At 46.7% G+C, this 22,924-nt stretch overlaps 1 protein-coding gene and 1 non-coding gene across 2 annotated transcripts in view; both read left to right on the forward strand.

Annotated features, from left to right (window-relative positions):
• The first annotated feature begins 9,383 nt into the window (after nt 1-9,383).
• The window catches only part of MCF2L2 (MCF.2 cell line derived transforming sequence-like 2), a 231,345-nt gene continuing 217,804 nt past the window's right edge, over nt 9,384-22,924 (forward strand). The window contains exon 1 of the mRNA XM_056850366.1: nt 9,384-9,561. Coding sequence (XP_056706344.1) covers nt 9,420-9,561 — 142 coding nt within the window. The 5' untranslated portion in view covers nt 9,384-9,419. The remainder of the gene's footprint in view (nt 9,562-22,924) is intronic.
• Nucleotides 12,775-12,846, forward strand: TRNAA-CGC (transfer RNA alanine (anticodon CGC)). Its single transcript has one exon. It is a non-coding gene; the product is annotated as a tRNA-Ala (tRNA).

A 22,924-nucleotide genomic window follows, 5' to 3' on the forward strand; every position in this document is an offset into this window, starting at 1 on the left:
AATAACAGCTCATCTCCAGACTACAAAGATCAGTTCCCTTGGAGAGATTGGATGTTTTGGAGGGTGGACTTTATGGCACTGTACTCCACTGAGGTCCCTGTCCTCCCCAGGCTCCATCCCCAACTCTCCAGGAGTTTCCTAACCAAGATCTGGCAACCCTACCCTCCCAATCCCCCACCAGTGGCCAGTGGGGGGGACCTGGTGATCCTAAAAATGAACTAATGCAAAGAAAGCAAGTAGATGCAAATGTCCTTAACTTGCACAATCCATTTGGCCTATGAGCCCTTTTTTTCTTGGTATCAGATTTGGCCCTTGAGGAGGCAAAACATTTGACAGACAGATAGAAGAAATGCGGGTTTTTTAAACCTTCACAAAAGAAGACTTCCATACCCAGCAGCATTTGAAAGGGGGCCAAAAGGAAGAAGGGGTTACAACTGTTCCCCCATAACAAAGGGTCAAGGGGCAGTGGGTTTGAATATGGAGGAGATGAATCCTTAGAGGAAATATCTTAAGCAGTTCAGCAATTGGAGCGGGGAACTGCCAGTCTAGGTAGATGGGGGTGTTCTAGCAGAACCACCAGGAAATAATAGAGGTCTGGCACAGCTGCCAAACACCTAGCATTTTATTTATCTGATTAAAAAACAAACTATATTATGTCAGAACAGCTAGATTCGAGTCCAGTAGCACCTTCGAGATAGCGTTGCCAACCTCCAGGTGGTGGCTGGAGATCTCCTGCTATTACAACTGGTTTCCAGCCGATAGAGATCCGTTCCCCAGGAGAAAATGGCTGCTTTGGCAATTGGAATCTATGGCATTGAAGTCCCTCCCCAAACCCCACCCTCCTCAGGCTCCTTTTGTCAGGTACCTTCATCAGATGCCTTCTCCCTTTGTGAGGGAGCTTTGACTCTCGAAAGCTTATACTCTGAAAATCTGGCTGGTCTCTATGGTGCTAGTGGACTCAAATCTAACCGTTCTACTGCAGACCAACACAGCTACCCTCTGAAATTATATTCTGTCGGGTCATTCATACCAGAGATCTTGGAAAAAACCTCTGAAATCTGGACTCTGCCAGACCCATGACCCAGTAGATGCTGCAGAGCTCGTTCGATACGTGCTGGATTCAGCTGCATCCGTAACCCTGAAGTCTTCAGTCTGTATTCGGCTACTCCTTACTCACCAGGTTTCTCTAGCTCTGCTGCTGGCCCACCAGCTTTTGCCCTGGCTTCTCCCTCACTGGTTCTGTCACAACCAGTATTGTCTGTATTACTAAAATCCAGCGTTGGTAACCCTAGTTAGTAGTCCTGGGATGCTGGGAGGGGAGTGGCAACAGAAAGATCGTGCCGCTTCTTGAATTTGCCTTGCCTACTAGAATGCCTACTCGTCTTTTCCTTTCAAAGATCAGAGTTCCTTAACAATCAAGGGCCTTCATTTCTTTCCTAAAGCAGCCTCCCCCTTCTGCTGTGCACGCCAGCTCAAAGCTAACACATATACTGCGTTGTGTCACGCTAACTGCAGCAGGGGTGTAGAACTCAATTGTTATGAGGATTGGGTATGACATGAATGCCACTTGGTTGGGCCAGGCCATGCCTCGCCAGCCCAGATCGGGACTGATTCAGGGGTTTGTCTTTAGCACCCCTCAAGCAAAACCCATCAGGCAAAGGCTCTGAAGCAGTTTGGACTTTATTAGGAGCACAATTAGACAAAGTAAGAAGCTGACTGCCTCCTGGGCATGCAAGGCTACTAATGAGGAATCAAGACAAGGGTACATGGTTAAAAATGCAAGGCAGACTTCAAAGATGGAGAAGCAAAGGTACACAGGCCGCCACAATCCATGATAAGCTTTCTCAGGGTAGGCAGACATAACATGGCTATGCAGCTGGGGTGATTGTGGTAAACAGGATAAGCATACCACACTGAGCATAAAACACAGGACACTGATACTGTACAAAGGCATGAGAACCAGGACCTTGACTCCGAGCCAAACCCTGGTCTGCTCGAAGCAAGAGCCTGTCAGGAGCGATGTCAGGCTAAGGCCGAGAGGCCAGGCCTGCCATGGAGGGGGTGGCTCACGGGCCTTATGTTTGACATCCCTGAACTACAGTGTTCCAGGGCCAGTTTTCCAACCAAGTTAACCAACCAACTGCTGGCAGCAGCACTGAGGCACTACATGAACCCATGAAGCTGCCGTATACTGAATCAGACCCTTGGTTCATCAGAGTCAGTATTGTCTACTCAGACAGGCAGTGGCTCTCCAGGGTCTCAGGCAGAGGTCTTTCCCATCATCTACTTGCCTAGTCCCTTTAACTGGAGATGCCGGGGATTGAACCTGAGACCTGCATGCCAAGCAGATGCTCTACCACTGAGCCACAGCCCCTCTCCATGGCTCTCCAGGGTCTCAGGCAGAGGTCTTTCCCATCACCTAATTGCCCAGTCCCCTTAACTGGAGATGCCGGGGATTGAACCTGGGACCTGCATGCCAAGCAGATGCTCTACCACTGAGCCACAGCCCCTCTCCATGGCTCTCCAGGGTCTCAGGCAGAGGTCTTTCCCATCACCTACTTGCCCAGTCCCCTTAACTGGAGATGCCGGGGATTGAACCTGGGACCTCCTGCATGCCAAGTAGATGCTCTACTGCTGAGCCACAGCCCCACAGCTGTACCACTGAGCCACAGCCACATGGGCTTAGGGTTGCCAGCCCTCAGGTGAGTTTTCCCTGGAAGTGACATTTGTCCTCTCTAGAAATCACCCAAAACTCTACAGATTTACCATCGAGTTTCACCCAAATCCTAGAGAGGCAGGACATCACTTCCAGGTTTTCCCAGAATTGATCTCATGCCGCTGCCTGTCAGCCACCCCTCTGGTCCCCACCCTCCTGGGTTCCTGCTGGTTGCCACGCCAGTGTGGGCTTGGTTGGCTTGCAGCCATCAGTGGCATGTGAGGTTACTTGGCATCCCTCCTACTGGGGTACGGTTGCCAGGTCATCCCTCTCCACCGGCGAGAGGTTTTTAGGGGTGGTGGCAGGCGGCCGTGGCCACATGTGACGTGCTTACATAACTTCCGGGTTTAGTCCTGGACATGGTGCTTCTGGGACTATACCAGAAGGGACGTAAGCACGTCACGTAAGGTTGCCGCTCCAAGCAGGCTGTTGGGTTGGCAGGCAATTGCCCGCCAGTTCCAGCAACCTGGCATCCCTCTAGGGTTGCCAGGTCCCTCTTCACTACCGGTGGGAGGTTTTTAGGGCGGAGCCTGAGGGGGCAGGGTTTGGGGCAGGGGAGGGACTTCAAGGCCATAGAGTCCTGTGGCCAAAGCGGCTATTTTCTCCAGGGGAACTGATCTCTATCGGCTGGAGATCAGTTGTAATAGCAGGAGATCTCCAGCTAGTACCTGGAGGTTGGCAACCGTACATCCCTCCTTCTAAGGCCATGCTGTTGGTGGCTGGACCAGCTGATAGTAGTGCAGCCCTGGAGGTGATAGGGCGAAAACGCATGGTTGCTTTATCCTCCTTTAATCCCTGTTTTAGCCAGGATAGAACGCACGTTAGGTGAAACGCATGTGTTCGATCCTGGCTGAATCCTGGCTGAAACAGGGATTAAAGGATAAAGCAACCATGCGTTTTTGCCCCTTGATATATTTTGGCTGATCAACAAAATACCTTGAACTGGCCCCAGACAGCTCTGTCTCTCTCTCTCTTTTTTTTAAACTCTTTATTTTGAGTTTAGTTTATAATGACAACAACAGCAAAAATTAAAAAAAAATACAATAGCAGTCCATTAAACATCCTTGTACAGTCAAGATATTTTTCAATACTTGGTTCCAAAATATGTTCCAATGTTATACTTTGTTCCAATATTATACATCAGTGCTTTTACAGAAATCATACCATTTGTTTTATTCAGCGGAATTTAATAAATGCAAATCGTAATGATAGTTTCGTGGACATAGTTTACTTCATGATGCCCCCTTCTCCACATATTCTAGAAAAGGCAGCCACTAGGGTTGCCAGGTTCCTCTTCGCCACCGGTGGGAGGTTTCTGGGGCGAAGCCTGAGGAGGGCGGGGTTTGGGGAGGGGAGGGACTTCAATGCCATAGAGTCCAGTTGCCAAAGCGGCCACTTTCTCCAGGGGAACTGATCTCTATCGGCTGGAGATCAGTTGTAATAGCAGATCTCCAGCTAGTACCTGGAGGTTAGCAAACAAAGAAACAGCTTCAAACTGCAAAACAATACAAGTTTGTATTAAACAACAAATAATCATGCACCATACATATGGTACAACAAACATGTTTGTTGTACCATATGTATGGTGCATGATTATTTGTTGTTTAATACAAACTTGTATGGTGCATGATTATTTGTTGTTTAATACAAACTTGTATTGTTTTGCAGTTTGAAGCTGTTTCTTTGTTTGCTAACTAACTTACAGCTTGCTAATTTGTGTGTGCCCATAGTACCTGGAGGTTGGCAACCCTAGCAGCCATCTATTTAAAAAGTTTGTAAAGTGAGATAAGCTATTTGCTACTTTGAGTTGTCTTATCTAAAATTAAAAGGTTCCACGCCTTCTCATACCCCTGCCCATCAGAAGGCGTCTTTGCTTTTTTCCGGTATGAGGCAATCAGAAATTTTGCTGCCAGTAGTAGCATTGAAATCAGTTTCCCTTTTGGGGTAGAGAGTTGTTGAATATCAATTTTTTTCCCTAGTAGGAGCTCTGTGTCTCTTTTGACGTCTAGTTGTGATCTCGTTCCCGGGTATTTAAGCTTTCTGTCTGTTGACTGTCTGTCTGGAGGCCTTTTTTTTATATATATATATATATAAATTTTATTGGTTTTTTTAAGATATAAAATTTTCATTGTTTTAACAACAATTTAAAAGTAATATCAAACTCACAAATATATCAAATGTTGTCTTAATTATAAGTGAATATAAGAAATAGAATGACTTCCCCACCACCTCCGTCTACCTCTTAATAAAGTATTACATTCCATCGTTAATATGTTCTGATCCTAAAATTATTCTCATACTAAAATTTCAATCCTTTTATAATTTTACATTCTGGATCAGAGTAAAGAGTAACCTTTCATCTTCCCCAAACCTAAATTGTATTCACAGTAATTCATCCAAGCCTCCCCTGTCTGGAGGCCTTAAAGCGGCTTCGGATGGGTTTGTAGAGAAACCAGGTGGCTCTGAAGTCAGCCGCTTAACGGGACTGTTCTATCTACGTTTACTACTGCCGCAGTGGTTCCTTTGCCGATCAAACCCTGCCGGCATATAACGGCGCAAAAAAAAAAAAAAAAAAAGGGCTGTAAATATTGTCTTCCCCCCGGCGTATGACGTTCGGGTCTGCCATACTCTTGAGGCCTCTGAAGACGCGCGTTTCTGAAAGGGATCGATACCGGAGTTGTCACACAAGAGCCGATGACAAAACACAGGAACGGTGGATGAGAGCTGTCCTATTGATTTCAGAAGGCAGAGAGAAAGGGGTTTGACTGGGCCAGAAAAGAAATAGTTTTAGTCACTGTGTCACGCTGCAGCGGGCAAATGACAAAACTACTTTTCATTTCAAGAAGCTGCTGGAGAAAGGCACCTGTAGACGGAAACGGCAGGGGCAATTGAAGCGGGCCTTCGAGGATGACTGCAATAATGGCCGGAGGTTCGTATGGGAGAAGATAGTGCTTAAGTGACGTTGGTCTCAGGCTGTACAGGGTTTTAAAGGTCAATACCAGCACCTTGAATTGAGCCCAGAAAGAAACTGGAAGCTAGTGTAGATGAAACAAAACTGGAGTGATGTGGTTCCTATGATCTACTGTAGTCAGCACTCTGGCTGCACCATTCTGTGCCCACTGTAGCTTCTGGACAGTCCTCAAGGGCAGTCCCCACGACAAGCGCATTGCAGTAATCTAATCTAGATGTTCATCTATTCATCTTCTTCTGGCATTTGACATAGGAAACAAGAGAAAAGATCTTCAGCCTGGGGCCTGAACCTCCCTGGGGCCTGAACTGGGGCCTTTAAACATTTAGTCGGAGGAAAAGTTCTAAAACACTAGCACTATTTTTGTGTTGTTTTTGGTTGATTTAAGCCTCAACTGTCCCTAGGAGCTAAAACAACTAAATGAAGGCTATTGTTCTTTGGTTACATTATGAGAAGACAAGAGTCACTGGAAAAGACAGTAATGCTAGAACATAAGACAAGCCCTGCTGGATCAGACCAAGGCACCATCAAGTCCACCAGTCTGCTCACACAGTGGCCAACCAGGTGCCTCGAGGAAGCCCACAAACAAGACGACTGCAGCAGCACCATCCTGTCTGTGCTAGGAAAGGTTGACGGCAGCAGGAAAAGAGGAAGACCCAAGATGAGATGGATTGGCTCAATAAAGGAAGCCACAACTCTTAGTTTGCAAGACCTGAGCAAGGGTGTCAAAGATAGGATGTTTTGGAGGACATTAATTCATAGGGTCACCGTAAACTGGAAGTGACTTGGCGCTTAACACACACACACACACACACACAATATAGAGGGCCAAATCCACAGGATTACACAGGTATGGCATGGCCTTTGTTTATGTGCGAGCTAGCAATAGCACTTGTAGGATTGAGCTACTGCCCATGACAAAATCTCATTAAGAAAATCAGACTAATGCTATTTCAAAGTCTGACATAATGGTGTTAAATCAGAAGGCAAGTACAGTAAAGTCTACAGCAACCATTTCTACAGGGCAGATCCAACACAGGAGATAGGGTTGCCAACCTCCAGGTACTAGCTGGAGATCTCCTGCTATTACAACTGATCTCCAGCCGATAGAGATCAGTTCGCCTGGAGAAAATGGTTTATTTGGCAATTGGACTCTATGGCACTGAAGTCCCTCCCCTCCCCAAACTGCGCCCTCCTCAGGCTCCATCCCCAAAACCTCCCACTGGTGGCAAAGAGGGATCTGGCAGCCCCAATAATCCAGGGCCTGAAAACAGCTTGCCAAACACTTTCCAGCATGGTGTAGTGGTTAAGAGCAATGGTTTGGAGCGGTGGACTCTGATTTGGAGAACCGGGTTTGATTCCCGTCTCACTCCACATGAGCGGCGGATGCTAATCTGGTGAACTAAATTTGTTTCCCCACTCCTCCACATGAAGCCAGCTGGGTGACCTTGGACTAGTCATTGTTCTCTTAGAGCCCTCTCAGCCCCACCTATCTCATAGGGTGTCTGTTGTGGGGAGGGGAAGGGAAGGCGATTATAAGCCGGTTTGGTTCTTCCTTACGTGGTAAGAGAAAGTCAGCATATAAAAACCAACTCTTCTCTCTTCTTCTTTTCTTTCCATCCATGTGTTATTTTTGGCTTAGTTCTCTATTTAGGGCCAGCATCTAGGACCAGTGGAGAACAGGTGAGCTCTGTACAATACCACCTGGCATCCCATATTGAAAGAAAGACAGGATATAAATGAAACAAATGGATAAATGCATGAGTCACTCACTACCCAAAGCCAAGGATGTCACTGCGTCCTCCTCTGAGTCAGTATCTGGGCCATGATGACAGGCCCTCATTCCATGTTGGTCTCAGTGACATCATCATGCAGCCCAATGATGTCACCACACAGCTGAATCGGATTGGTGATCTCATTTTGTTCATTACACGATCCCTGGGAAAACCGGGGGGGGGGAGAGATAAATCTGAAGCAGCAACCACTAGGGAGAGGGGAATCATGCCAACGAGGAGGAATATTTAGAGAGAAACGTCCACCCCACCCAAATCCTGAAAATGGGAAATTGCTGACTATTCATTGCGGAAAATGGCATGAAGCTAGGTCAGATCTTAGCTCCAGTCTCCTAAACAAAGAGAGGAAAATTGCCCTCATCTGATATATCTTGACACCGTAGTTGCGAGTGGGGTGTGCATGTCGTTCCGTGCGCTTTGCCCTTCCATAGCACAAACCAGACAGTGTTACTTAGCCATGCGTGAAGATGGCTTAGTCTTAGCGTTTTAAGCTCCTGTTCTTTGATACTGAGGTTTATCTGCATTTGCAAGGTTCAGCCGGTCATCTTTGTAAAGGCACAGCTACAGAGACACGCTGGAAACTCACATGGCTTAAACAAGCGCTTCGTGATTTTTCATTTTTTTAAGTGCGTGTGTGTGTGCTATCGAGTCGCTTCCGACTTATGGTGACCTTATGAATTAATGAGAGCCAGTGTGGTATAGTGGTTAAGAATGGTGGTTTGGAGCAGTGGATTCCGATCTGAAGAACGGGGTTTGATTCCTCACTCCCCCACATGAGTGGCAGAGGCTAATCTGGGGAACTGGATTTGTTTCCCCGCTCCTACACATGAAGCCAGCTGGGTGACCTTGGGCTAGTCGCACTCTCTCAGCCTCACCTACCTCACAGGGTGTCTGTTGTGGGGAGGGGAAGGGAAGTGGATTGTAAGCCAGTTTGATTCTTCCTTAAGTGGTAGAGAAAGTTGGGGAGGGGCCGTGGCTCAGTGGTAGAGCATCTGCTTGGCATGCAGAAGGTCCCAGGTTCAATCCCCGGCTTCTCCAGTTAAATGGAATAGGCAGGTAGGTGATGTGAAAGACCCCTGGCTGAGACCCTGGAGAGCTGCTGCCGGTCTGAGTAGGCAATACTGACTTTGATGGACCAAGGGTCTGATTTAGTATAAGGCAGCTTCATGTGTTCAAAAACCAACTCTTCTTCTTCTTCAAGTCAAAGCTCACTCCTTCGGATACTGAAGTGAGTTTTGACTCACGAAAGTGTATATCCTGGAAAATGTTGTCGGTCTTGAAAGTGCCTCTGGACTCCGATTTTGTTCTTCTACCATTACAGAGTAACACAGCTACCCACCTCAAGCCATCTATTTGGTAACTGGCATGTTGTCATAGTGGAATGCTCTAGTGATGTATAATTATTGGTAGTTTTTTAAAAGCTCTTCAGTGGTCAAAAGATCACAGCAAACCAGGTTTGGGAAAGATCAGAGCAAATCAGGGGGAAACCCGAGTAGCGAGCGATTCACACGGAAGACATTTTGCAGACACTCAAAAAACAACCCACTCCAATTTGAATGCCGAACAAGAGTAAAAAGTCCCTGCGGAAGCAACCCTAGTTTCACATTCCAGCGGTTTCCCCCAGCGATCTGTGAACGATCAGGAGGATTAATCCCAGCGAGGCTGGTACTCTGCTGTGCATCTTTTCCCCTCCATCAATAAGAAAGCAAATGAAACAGGTATTTAATGAAAACGAGAGGAAGTAAGCGCAGTCAATAAGCCTATAAAAGTCTCAGCCAATGGTAACGGGGAGCTTTCTGTACGTTACCATGACCTTGAATGAACTTAAGCTGGATAAATCATCCGCAGGGATTGAAATCTAGTGGGAGTAAAAACTGGCTACGAGCAGGAAAACGTAGTAAAGGGGATAAGTCTAATAGCCAGATTTGCCTTGGTTCATTCAATGGCTTCTTGGTGTAAGAGATGCAGGAAACAGGTGTGTGAAAACCCACCTTTCTCCACCGTCCGAATCACCGAAGGAGAAATGAAGTCCTACTACAATTTCCTAAAGGAGTGCACAAAGTTGGAGAAGACGGCTAGGGCAGGTATGTTCATGCCTCTTTAAAGCGGGATCTGACTGAGGAGTCCCATTTATTTCAGTGGGGCTTCGTTATAGTTCTTTGAATGGCTGCTTTTATGTAATCAAGTCCATATTAATTCATGGCCAGGGTGTGTCCTGGTTTCATTATATACTTGCTTCTGGGTCAGTGGATGCCCCATACGACCCAGAGAGCTGTTTTGTTCCACATAATTTTTTTTTAAGCTTAGGGCTGTTTAACTTGGAAAGAAGGGGGTTAAAGGGAGACATGATAGAGGTCTATAAAATTATGCATGGTATGGAGATAGGGTTGCCAGGTCCCTCTTTGCCACCGGTGGGGTATTTTTGGGGCGGAGCCTGAGGAGGACGGGGTTTGGGGAGGGGAGGGACTTCAATGCCAAAGAGTTCAATGGCCAAAGCGGCCATTTTTCTCCAGGTGATCTGATCTCTATTGGCTGGAGATCAGTTGAATTAGCAGGAGATCTCCTGCTACTACCTGGCAGTTGGCAACTCTATATGGAGAGAGTGGACAGGGGAAAGCTTTCCTCCCTGTCTCATAATACCAGAACACAGGGTCATCTACTGAAGCTGGAGGGCGAGAGATTCAGAACAGATTAATGGAAGCATTTCTTCACACAACGCGTAGTTAAATTGTGGAACTCCCTGCCCCAGGATGTGGTGATGGCTGCCAACTTGGAAGGCTTTAAGAGGGGAGTGGACATGTTTGTGGAAGAGAGGGGCTATCCATGGCTACTAGTAAAAATGGATACTGGTCATGATGCATACCTATTCTCCCCAGGAACAGAGGAACCTGCCGGTTATATTAGGTGTTGTGGTACACAGGCAGGATGGTGCTGCTGCAGTCGTCTTGCTTGTGGGCTGCCTAGAGGCACCTGGTTGGCCACTGTGTGAACAGACTGCTGGACTTGATGGGCCTGGGTCTGATCCAGCGTGGCTTTTCTTATGCTCTTATGTTCTTAACAGGCTCTGAATGTGTGACTTGGCAGTTTCCATGTAAAAAATGGGAGCTGTTTTTCAGAATATTTCCCTGTGCGTTTCCCTTTTAGCTACTATGAGTGTAAGCATGGCAGGCTGCTTAAAGGGGGGGGGGTGTTAAAAGTTTTTGCACACCCCACTTTTCTGAGTCAAGAGAAGGAGCGGGGCAGCACTTAACCGGGTTGGTTCCCTTTGAAGGAGAGAACATCAGAGACTTCAGGTGGTCGGTCCGGTTCTCCAGATCAGGGTCCACTGCTCCAAACCACCGCTCTTAACCACTAAACCATGCTGGCTCTATACAATATACAAATGACAATTTTAAAAAATAGAGGCCGCGGGGGGCCCTGCTAGGGTTGCCAGCTCTGGGATGGGAAATACCTGGGGAGGGCGGGGTTTGGAGAGGGGAGGGGCCTCAGCAGGGTATAATGCCATAGAGTCTACCCTCCAAACCAGCCATTTTCTCCAGGGGAACTGATCTTGGTCATCTGGAGATCAACAGTAATAGTGGGAGATTTCCAGGGGCCACCTGGAGGTTGGCAACCCCAGGCCCTGCCCTCATCCCCCTCCCGATCTAGTCATCCATCTGTCCTTGTTTTGATTACGGTTGAAACTAAAAATCAAATCAAATGACAATAAGCTATTAATAGAACGAAGCGGAGGTACTCCTATGCTTAATCGGTTTTATCTGAGCACTGCATATCCTTGCCTGGATTCTGAGTTGTGGGTTTGAAAAGCAGAGTTGGTTTTTGCAGAGAAATGCTGTGGCACGCAACAGCTGCTTTGGCATATAAAGATCACAAGGCCTATTTTGGGAGGGTCTTACTGTGTGCTAAAGGAAGTCAATGAAAGTCCATTAACCGACATTATCAGGCCCTTAAATGTGCGGAAGCACATTGAAAATGCTCTTTTAAGCTGTCTCAGCTGTGCAGCCGTAAGGTATACAGTAAGCATTCAAAGGGAGAATGGGAGAGGAAGAGTAAAAATGGATGTGCTGTTTTAGAGTAGTGGAATAACTCCATTGGAAGCGCCCTCCTGGCATTTAATCGAAACGTACCTTTATTATCCCAGATCCGTCCTCTGCAAATAAAATTGGTTCTGCAAATTTGAAGCAGAGGTCAGAGGTGCTCGAGGCTGACTGATTGGTCCCCTGTGAGGTTCCCAAGAACCCCTCCCCATCTCTGAAGTCAGGGTTGCCAAGCTCCAGGTCAGACCCGTGGATGTCGTCACGTCTAGTTGGGCCCTAACCAAGGGCTTGCAGCGCAATCCTGTGCAGAGCTGTTCCGGACCAAGCCCATTGAAACGAACGGGCTTAGATGGGAGTAACTCTCCTCAGGATGGCACTGTTACATCTCTGAGCAGGTGGTGCCCTGATAATGGCGCTGTGTAAGGAGGTGAGCCCATCCTTGAAGAGTGGATTCTGCTGTTGCCAAAATCTTTCATTCAGACCGGGCATGAGGCCAAGGCGGCTATACCCCCCTTGATGCCAGTGTAGTTGGGTGAACTGGCTCTGAATTCTGTTTATGCCTAAGAAGAAGTAGATTTTCTCAACCTTTAAGGAGTCTCAAAGCGACTTACAAGCACCTTCCTCTCCCCCACAGCAGACACCTTGTGAGATAGGTGGGGCTGAGAGAGCTGTGACTAGCCCAAGGTCACTCAGCTGGCTTCATGTGGAGGAGCGGGGAAACCAACCCGGTTCTCCAGATCAGAGTCCACTGCTCTTAACCACTACATCAGGCCCGATCTAGAGGCTGGCAACCCTCAGGTTTATAATAAACCTTGTTTGGTATCTTAATTGGGCTCAGTTGCTTGCCACAAAGGGCTGTAATTTCGGGAGGGGGGAGATAGGAGGGGGTTGTGGCCGCTGGGTAACATTCTGTGAATGGGTAGAGGGAAGAATGCCTATCCTGTAGTTTACACACCTCAGTAAAATAATTGGGGGGGGGGACCGCTTTTATACTGGGTTGCCCTACAGAAAAAAGGTACAGTGCTAGGGTTGCCAACCTCCAGGTACTAGCTGGAGATCTCCTGCTATTACAGCTGATCTCCAGCCGATAGAGATCAGCTCACCTGGCGAAAATGGCTGCTTTGGCAATTGGACTCTATGGCGTTGAAGTCCCTCCCCAAACCCCGCCTTCCTCAGGCTCCGCCCCAGAAGCCTCGCCGGTGGCAAAGAGGGACCTGGCAACCCTATACAGGGCAGAGGCACAAGCAGGCACACTGGAGTGGAGCCATAGCTCAGTGGAAGAGCATCTGCTTCGCATGCAGAAAGTCCCAGGTTCAATCCCTGGCGTCTCCAGTTCAAAGGATGAGGTGGTAGGTGAGGTGAAAGACCTCAGCCTGAGACCCTGGAGAGCCACTGCCAGTCTGAGTAGGCAATACCGACCTTGGCAGACAAGGCAGCGTCATGGGTATGTCATTTCTGTATGTTATCTGTACCCAACAGCCTTTAACGGTCATCCTTGGAGGCAAATCAGTCTTATTTTGGAGGTTGATCCTAAGGGGGAAAATTAATTTTTGCAGGGCTTTCCATTATTTGATTGAATAATTTGCAAGCACTTAGTCTAGCTCTGTGTACTATTGTGCTTTAGGGTATAAAATGCTATTTAAAAGACACTATCTTTAGTAGCTTTTACTAAGCTTTTACTTTAGTAGCTCATTCTACAAACGAGAGAATGGATTCGTAGGAGGCCTTGAATAAATCACTGATGATTTAGAGGATCTTTTCATGGCCTTTAGTAAGCTTCAGTTTCAAATATACTCTTTGGAATGAACACATGAAGCCACCTTATACTGAACCAGACCCTTGGGTCCATCAAAGTCAGTATTGTCTACTCAGACCGGCAGCGGCTCTCCAGGGTCTCAGGCAGAGGTCTTTCACATCATCTACCTGTCTAGTCCCTTTAACTGGAGATGCTGGGGATTGAACCTGGGACCTTCTGCATGCCAAGCAGATGCTCTACCACTGAGCCATGGCCCCTCCCATATCTGATTTTGTGTAGGGGGTTGTGGTTAAACACAGGATAGCAGACTTCATTTACACCCCACTTGACCCCGACTTCATTTACACCCCACTTCTCTCCCCAGTGGGAATCGAAATTACATTATTCTCTCCTCCATTTTATCCCCACCACAGCCCTCTGAGGTAGGTTAGGCTGAGAGTGTATGATGGGTCCCAGGTAGGGTCGCCAACCTCCAGGTGGTGGCTGGAGATCTCCCGCTATTACAACTGAGCAGGGTCAGCCCTGGTTAGAATTTGGATGGGTGACCTCTAAGGAGTACCAGAGTCGTGATGTGGAGATGGGAAATGGCAAACCACCTCCCGACGTCTCTTTCCTTGAAAACCCTAATAATAATAAATAATAAACTTTTATTTAAATCCCGCCCTCTCCCGGCAAAGCCAGGCTCAGGGTGGCTCACATCATAATCGAAATACAGTACAAACACAGTACAATAAAATGTATAATACAATATCACAAAATTAGTTACACAATGCTGAAATTTGTATGAATAGCCTAAAATTCTGGTGCCCCCCCCCCCAAAAAAAACCCAGCAGCGAGAGATGTTTCTGCAGCATCATAGGTAATCTTTCACTACCGGGGGAGAGAGCTTGACCTGGAGGCCAAGCCCAATGAGGAAAGGCTGAGGGAGCTGGGAATGTTTAGTCTGGAGAAGAGGAGGTTGAGGGGGGACAGGATTGCTCCCTTTAAGTATTTGAAAGGCTGTCATGTAGAGGAGGGCAGGGAGCTGTTCCTGTTGGCAGCAGAGGATTCGCAATAATGGGTTTAAATTGCAGGCAGGAAGGTACCGACTGGATATTAGGGGGACCATTTTTTCCCAGTAAGAGTTGTTCAGCAGTGGAATCAGCTCCCTAGGGAGGTGATAAGCTCCCCCTCACTGGCCGTCTTGAAGCAGAAGCTGGACAAACACTTTGACAGGGATGCTCTAGGCTGATCCTGCATTAAGCAGGGGGTTGGACCAGTTGCCCCTTCCAAGTCTGTGATGATTCTATGAATCTTCCTCAAATTAATTTAACCTGAAGCCAAATCAAAACCAAACGGGGAGGGCATAACAACCGATAGGAAGGGAACCAGGGAAAGGGGGGAAGGGGAGCATCTATAAGGGCACCATTTGTTCCCAGAAAAGAACCTAAGGGGTCACTATAAGTCAGCTGTGACTTGATGGATAACACCAACAACAACTTAAGCACGTTTGCCCTCAGCAGCAGCAGAAAACACACCTGTGATCTCTTCCCATCAGAGAGGTACTTGAAGAGCAGAATGGGATGCCAAGATGTCTGGGCAATGCTGGCTTCAGCACTATGGCTTATGAATAGTTGCCAACTGGCCAGGAAAAGAATGTCCTGGCCCTTGAATAAGGACTTGATATGCAGAAATGGGCAGCTGAAGCTTTTCAGGGCATGGAGCTAAAACCCTCTGATAATTGCTGCAGATCAAGCAGATATTCAATACCCAACTAGATGGGCCAGTTTAAAAGCTGGTTACCAGTGATGCTGCCTTATATGGAGCCAAACCATTGGTCTGTTTAGCTCCACATTGTCTACTCTAGGTGGCAGCCGCTCCCTGGGGTCTCAGGCAGAGTAAGGTCCTTCCCAAATAGGGGTGCCAGTCTCCAGATGGGGCCTGGAGATCTCCCAGAGTTCCAGCCGATCTCCACACCACACAGATGTTTTCCCCTGGAGAAAACGGCTGCATTTATAGCATTAATCCCTGCTGGGGTCCCTCACCACCCCCAAACCCTGCTTTCCCTGGGATCCAGCCCCAGATCTCCATTATTTTTCCAATGAGGGTTGCCAACCTCCAGGTACTAGCTGGAGATCTCCTGCTATTACAACTGATCTCCAGTTGTATCCTATCTCCAACCTATCTCCAGCTGACATCAGTTCACCTGGAGAAAATGGCCGCTTTGGCAATTGGACTCTATGGCATTGAAGTCCCTCCCCTCCCTAAACCCCGCCCTCCTCGGGCTCTGCCCGTGGTGAAGGGGGACCTGGCAACCCTATCCCCAAACCAGAGTGGGCAATCTTTAGGGCTTCCAACCTCCAGGTAGCGGCTGGAGATCTCCTATTACAGCTGATCTCCAGCCGATACAGATCAGTTCCCTGGAGAAAACAGATGCTTTGGCAATTGGACTTTATGGAGCCGAAGTCCCTCCCCTTCCCAAACCCCACCCTCCCCAGGCTCCGCCCCCAAAACCTCCCGCTGTTGGCGAAGAGGGACCTGGCAAGTGGCAACCCTTGCAATCTTATCACGCAGTCAGATTATTTTTTAAACTGAAAGCCGTTCAAGAAGAAGGGTTAAAGGGTTGGAGGGTATTGAAATGATGGGAGAGAGGGGAGGTGTGGGGAAATAACAATGAGTTTTTAATTTGCTTATTAATGTAAAGAATTTATAGATTATCCTTTTTGGGGAATTATTATGTAACCTATTAGCATTTTTTTTAAAAAATTCAATTTTAATTGATAATATTGGTGATTAGGTTATATAAGACAAAGGATATATAATGGACATTAGGAATAAATAGAAAATTATAAATAATTATATACTAGTCTAGTAAGAATAGATAATATTCAATATAAAAGAGGGACTAGATTATGAATAGGTTAGAGCACTGGTTCCCAACCGGGGGTCCGTGGACCCCCAGGGGTCCGCAAGAACTAAATTAAGGTCCGCGAAACAAAGTTATAAACCCATAATAAATTAATATTTTCCATTAAAAGTTCTCTATTATAAAAATATATATTCAAATATTATTCTAAGTTTAATGTTTAACTAACAGTTATGATTAAAGTTTATTTTCAAATTCTCTGAATTTTTATTTTGAACCTTGGGGTCCCTGCACCGAACAAAAAAGTCCTAGTGGTCCCTGGTCAAAAAAAGGTTGGGAACCAGTGGGTTAGAGGAAGCTGGGGGGGGGGGGGAGTCCAAACTATTAGATGTATTTAACATTGAAGGTATACATTAAGCTATATATTGCTACTTACTAACATATGGAATGATAAGCTTTATGGAATACCGAATAAGATGGATTGTGTTATTATGGAAAAAATAATAAAAAGTAAAATAAAAAGAACAGGCAGCCTCCGAGCACTACTGGCTGCTACGCTATTGCTCCGCTCTCGCGACCGTCGCCTCGTCCGCACGGTGGAAGCCCCAGCTGCGAGCGGCTGCGCAGCTTCCAGCCCGGCGGGAGGCGAGCGGCCAGCGCAGGCGACCCCTCTGCGCCCTCTGGCGGCCGAGGGGAAGCCCTGCCGCTTCTGCCGCTGCCAGCCCCCTTCCAGCCCGGCCCCTCGCCTCCGCCCCCCGCCAGAGACGCTCCAGCCGGCGAGACACAGCCAGCCCTGGCCAGAGCGTGGAGGCGGCGCTGCAAAGCATCCTTCCTCCCCGAGATCCCGAATGGGCTTTGCGCCTTGGAAAGGATGCTGACCGCTTGGAGGAGAGGCCCGGGAAGGGAGCTGGACCTCTTCAGGCTGACAGGTTGGCTGTGGGGCGGGGGGAAGGGGGTCTGCAGGAAAGAACGCAGCAGGACTGGGGGGCAGGTTTCTCCGGCTGCTGCCTGGGGAGCTCAGCGTGGCACGCGGGTGCGTCTTGGACATATTGCACGGGAGGTGTTTTCTTGGATTTGCTGCTCTATTTTTTTTTACCAATAAACATTTTTATTGATTTTCAATAAGAAATAGGGATACAGAAGGGAAGAAAGGAAAAGGGAAAAAACATTACATAAATATTGTTCAATATTGATGTGCCTAGTGTGTGTGTGTGTGTGTTAAGATCCATCAAGTCGCTTCCGACTCATGGCGACCCTATGAATGGAAGTCCTCCAAAATGGCCTAACTTTGACAGCCTTGCTCAGATCTTGCAAATTGAAGGCTGTGGCTTCCTTTATTGAGTCCATCCACCTCTTGTTGGGTCTTCCTCTTTTCCTGCTGCCCTCAACTTTTCCTAGCGTTTTTTGTTAGTCTTTAAGCTGCTACTGGACTCTTGCCCTTTTTGACTACTGCAAACAGACTAACACGGCTACCCACTGTGAATTATTTTCCTAGCGTAACTGTCTTTTCCAGTACTACCTAGTACTACCCCCTTATAGAATGTAATAATACATTCACTTACTAGCAGAGTGGATTTGATCTCCAATTTAATCCTGCTGTAGCTCATAAAGTTTAATTGTTATTTTTTGGTTTTAATATATTCATAGAAAGATTTGCTGCTCTCTAGATGCACATTGCCCCCGTCCAAATTCTCAAAACTCAACAGTGAGCCCCCATGCCGAGTTCTGAGAATTCACATGGGGGAAATGTGCATCTAGAAAGTGGCAAATCCAAGGCAAAACCTCCCGTGCTTAAATGGCATTTAGGCACGGGAGGTTTTGCCTTTGATTTGCCACTCTCTAGTTGCGCATTTTCCCCCATCCGAATTCTCAGAACTCGAAGACCATTTATGCATGGGAAGTTTTGCCCTGGATTTGCTGCTCTCTAGGTGCACATTTCCCCCATCCGAATTCTCAAAACTCTGCATGGGGATTTGGATGCTTATGGTTATTTGGGGGCTTATGGTTGAGTTTTGGGAATTTGGGAAAACATGCATCTAGAGAGTGGCAAATCCAAGGCAAAACCGCCCGTGCATAAATGGCCAAAAACAAGCCCCCATGCACAGTCTGGGGAATTGGGATGGGGGAAATGTGCATAAACGTGCATAAATGCCATTTATGCACGGGAGGTTTTGCCTTGGATTTGCTGCTCTGTAGATGCACATTTTCCCCATCAGAATTCTCAAAACTCAAAAAACCAGCCCCATGCAGGGCCGGTTCTACCATTAGGCAAACTGGGCGGTCGCCTAGGGTGCAGACCTCCGAGGGGCACAGAACTGGCCTGAGGGGCACAGTTTTAAACAGATTAGTTTCTTTTTACAAAGGCAACTGACAATTTATATGTATTTTAAGATAAGTACCACAACAGTGCTATGGAATATAATGAATTATAACGTCTTATAACAAGTTTTGTACTTTTATTTTTTCTACAGGACATTTGTTTTTGAAAATTGGTTAGCAATGGGGGCACAAGTAGTTAGCCTTGCCTAGGGCGCAAAAATGACTGGCACCGGCTCTGCCCCCATGCAGAGTTTTGAGAATTCGGATGGGGGGAAATGTGCATCTAGAGAGTTGCCAATCAAAGGCAAAACCTCCCATGCCGAAATGGCATTTACAACTGATCTCCAAGCAATAGGGATTCGTTGACCCAGAGCTTGGGATGCCGGCCTCCAGGTGGGACCTGGGGATCCCCCGGAATTACAGCTCATCTCCAGACTACAGAGATCAGTTCCCCTAGAGGAAATTGATGCTTTGGAGGATGGACTATGGCATTATACCCCATTAAAATCCCTCCCCTCTCTAAACCCCACCCTCTTCAGGCTCCACCCCCAAAATCTCCAGGTATTTCCAAAGCAGGAGCTGGCAGCCCTAATTTAGGGGCTTGATCGAGGTACATCTTGCTGTTTGCCTTGAATAACTAACAGGTCAAAGTCGTTTTATTTATTTGTACTCTGGTTTCTCTCCCCAATGGGGACCCAGAGCAGCATAGGCCATTTTCTTCTCCTTTTTAATCATCACAACAACCCTAGGTTAGGCTGAGAACGTGTGACTGGCCCAAGATGACCCTGCGAGCTTCCGTGGTAGAGTGGGGATTCGAACCTGGGTCTGCCAGATCCTAGTTTAGCTTTTAAAAAAAGAGATAAACATAACTTGAATTATGAACTTGGGGTCCCTCCCCAGCTTATAAGATTACAGTTCCCCCAGTAGTAAAGAGAATTTTGTTGAATTAGTGGAAGTTGTTTGTTCCCCCAGTCCAATATGCAGATGGCAACTTTAAGCATGCTTGCTAGAGATTAAATCCCACTAAACACATAGTTTACATAGAATGTATTCCCGAAAAAGCACAGTTGTTTTGGGCTGCTAGAATGCTTATGAATGACAGACACAGGGGGTTCCCGCACTTTGTATTCCCAGCGATGTATTAAGAGTTTGAAAATGTTGTAAAAAAAAATCGCTTTAAAAGGGTTTTTGGATACCACAGCTTATAAATGGTTGGAAGACGTCTTCACAGCTAAAGGGGCCAAACAAAGCTCGAAAAGTATTTTTTATAACGTTTTCAAACTCTTAATACATCAATGGGAATACATAGAAAGTGCGAACAGTATTTTTTATAACATTTTCAAACTCTTAATACATCGCTGGGAATACAAGTGCGGTAACCCCTATAGTATTGCTTTTTTTAAAAAGCCCCAGCCTCACTATTAAGGAAACTACAAAGATGAGTGAGGTTGATTTTTTTAGAACTCTGTAAAATAAACCTTTCCCCAAGACAACTTTTATGGATTTTTTTAAATTAAGTTTTTATTGTTTCAAACATAACAAACATAAGAACAACACACACAACATTACATCATTTACCCCGAATTCATAAATGTCTAAGTCATATCCAAAACAAGATCTTCATTTACATCCCTATAAACATAAATGCTACAATTATATAATGCTACATCCCCTCTCGTATAAGTATGTGTGTGTTAAGTGCCGTCAAGTCGCTTCCGACTCATGGCGACCCTTTGAATCAAGATCCTCCAAAATGTCCTATCTTTGACAGCCTTGCTCAGGTCTTGCAAATTGAGGGCTGGGACTTCCTTTATTGAGTCAATCCATCTCTTGTTGGGTCTTCCTCTTTTCCTGCTACCCTCAACTTTTCCTAGTATGATTGTCTTTTCCAGTGACTCTTGCCTTCTCATAATGTGGCCAAAATACGATAGCCTCAGTTTAGTCACATAAACATGCAAAACTTAATTATTAATGCTTAAAATCACATTGTCTATTATATTATCTGCTTTAATATCTAGTAAATAATAGATTACATGATTGTAATATTCTTAAAGCGAAACAACATATCACAACTTTCCACTATAATTTTACAGAATTTTTTTTTGTTCTCTGTTTTGAGGTGGGTGTAGTAACATTCCTTTTTACAGCTATGCGTGTAACTTTTTTGCTCTGTCGTTTCTAACTTGTCTGAAGTTTCGGGGTATGAATGTGTATAAAATGGACACGGTGGGGTTGATCGTGAATGCTTTAGCAGGAGGAGAGTGAAAATCTGGCCTCAGGACAGCGCCATACCCCATATTTCAACAAGGGAGTTCTTTAGAGGTTGTCAGCTTTCTTGCCTTGCTACGGTTTCTCTGCTAGATGGTAAAATGATTTGTTTTCTCTCCCCTCCCCCTCAACTATATTAAAGAATTCAACAAGGGATATTTCTGCGTTTTAAGTCAGGCAGACGGCTGCAATACAGCCGAGGACACCCTTACGCTTCCTTGCATGTGCGCATTCTTAGTTTGTGCAGCTAAGAGGCATACATACAGGGCAAAACATAAAATGTCTCTTCGTCTCTTTTGTGAGGTTCACAGAATTCAGCTTTTGAAACTCGGTCTTGTTTCAGTGCCAAGAGAAGATGGCTGTACAAATAGAAATATTCAAAATGCTCACAATGTGTGTTTTACATACGCATGGCTTAGTAATGCACGAATGGCTTGTTGGGGTGAAAAACGTCTGCATAAGACCCAGGCCCACAGTTAGAGCTTGGGCATTGTGGGGAGACATATTCAACGTGTGTATATAAGTTTATACATTTTAATCAATCCGTTCAGAAGCTCTCAAAGAAAGCCCCTTTTCTCCTCCAAAGAGATTTGTGGGATTGTGGTGCGATATAACTGCAGTTTCCCACTCAAACTAAGGCAAAAGAAAAAGCCAAATTCGAACTGGAATCTTTCTTCCTGCGCTGCTGGCTTTCTACAAGCAGGGAGCATTTGGCAAGATGGTATGTGCTGTCATCAAGTGATCCTTTCCCTGGACTCTGAAGCGGTATATTCCCAGGAGAGCTGAACCACTTACTTTTTCTGACTATGTAGGACAGGCCGCCCTTAATGCAGTGATGAAGGGAAGCATGAAGAAGAATCTGTTAGGGCTGTTATAACTTATTGTTTTAGGTGATTTTATAGTTTTATTGTATTTTTGTGGTTTATGTGAGCTGCTTTGAGCCCAGCATGCAGGGGTAAAGTGGGTAATAATAATAATAATAATAATAATAATAATAATAATAGTAGTAGTAGTAGTAGTTGGTTTTTATATGCCGACTTTCTCTACCCCTCAAGGAAGAATCAAACCGGCTTACAATCACCTTCCCTTCCCCTCCCCACAACAGACACCCTGTGAGGTAGGCGGGGCTGAGAGAGCTGTGACTAGCCCAAGGTCACCCAGCTTCATGTGTAGGAGTGGGGAAACCAACCCGGTTCACCAGATTAGCCTCCGCCGCTCATGCGGAGGGGCGGGGAATCAAACCCGGTTCTCCAGATCAGACTCCACCACTCCAAACCACCGCTCTTAACCACTGCACCATGCTGGCCTCCGAGGTTGGCCCTTACCAGTTCTATACACCTGCTCTGCCAATCCCAGCTCAGCCCATCAGCCATGGTGCTTCACAGTCAAGCCCAGGCAGGCAGCAAAATCGGAGAGCTTATCGAGGCGTCGGTGGGCCACTCACCCAGCTCCCATTTTGAGTGTCAACGCTCATCCTTTTGTGGCTTCTGCTCACGGGCGGGGGCGCCTTTTTCTAGGATACTCCCTCGAACAGGGGTCCCCAATCTTTTTGAGCCTGCAGACACCTTTGGAGTTCTGACCCAGGGTGGGTCCGCAGGAGGCAGAGCGAACCTCACAGAGGAAGCTCCAGTGCAGGAGAGAAGAAGCGTACTTGTAAAAAATACACTGGGAAAGAGGAGCGGGAGGATAAAACCGACACTGCGATGGCAGCTGCTGAAACGTTATTTTAATCTGCACATCCAATGGGATCTCCAGATGCCAATCAGAAGCCCCTGCAGGGCAGCAGCCCCACCTGGCCTCACCTACTTCCTAAAAACACTCGGTGGGCAGCAGGAAAAGTGTTGGCGGGCACCGGGGAGGGGACCCTTGACCAAGAGAGCCAGCGTGGTGTAGTGGTTAAGAGCGGTGGACTCTAATCTGGAGAACCGGGTTTGATTCCCCACTCCACATGAAACCCTCTGGGTGACCTCGGGCTAGTCACAGCTCTCTCTGAACTCTCTCAGCCTGTCCTACCTCACAGGGTGTGTGTTGCGGGGAGGGGGAAGGGAAGGAGATTGTAAGCCGGTTTGATTCTCCTTAAAAGGTTGAGAAAACCGGGGTGGGTGGGTGGGTTACCGCACTTTGTATTCCCAGCGATGTATTAAGAGTTTGAAAATGTTATAAAAAACACCGCTTTAAAAGGGTTTTTGGATAGCACGGCTTTTAAATGGTTGGAAGACGTC

This window comes from Euleptes europaea, chromosome 5 (genome assembly GCF_029931775.1).
Source record: "Euleptes europaea isolate rEulEur1 chromosome 5, rEulEur1.hap1, whole genome shotgun sequence".
Classification (NCBI taxonomy): Eukaryota; Metazoa; Chordata; class Lepidosauria; order Squamata; family Sphaerodactylidae; genus Euleptes; species Euleptes europaea.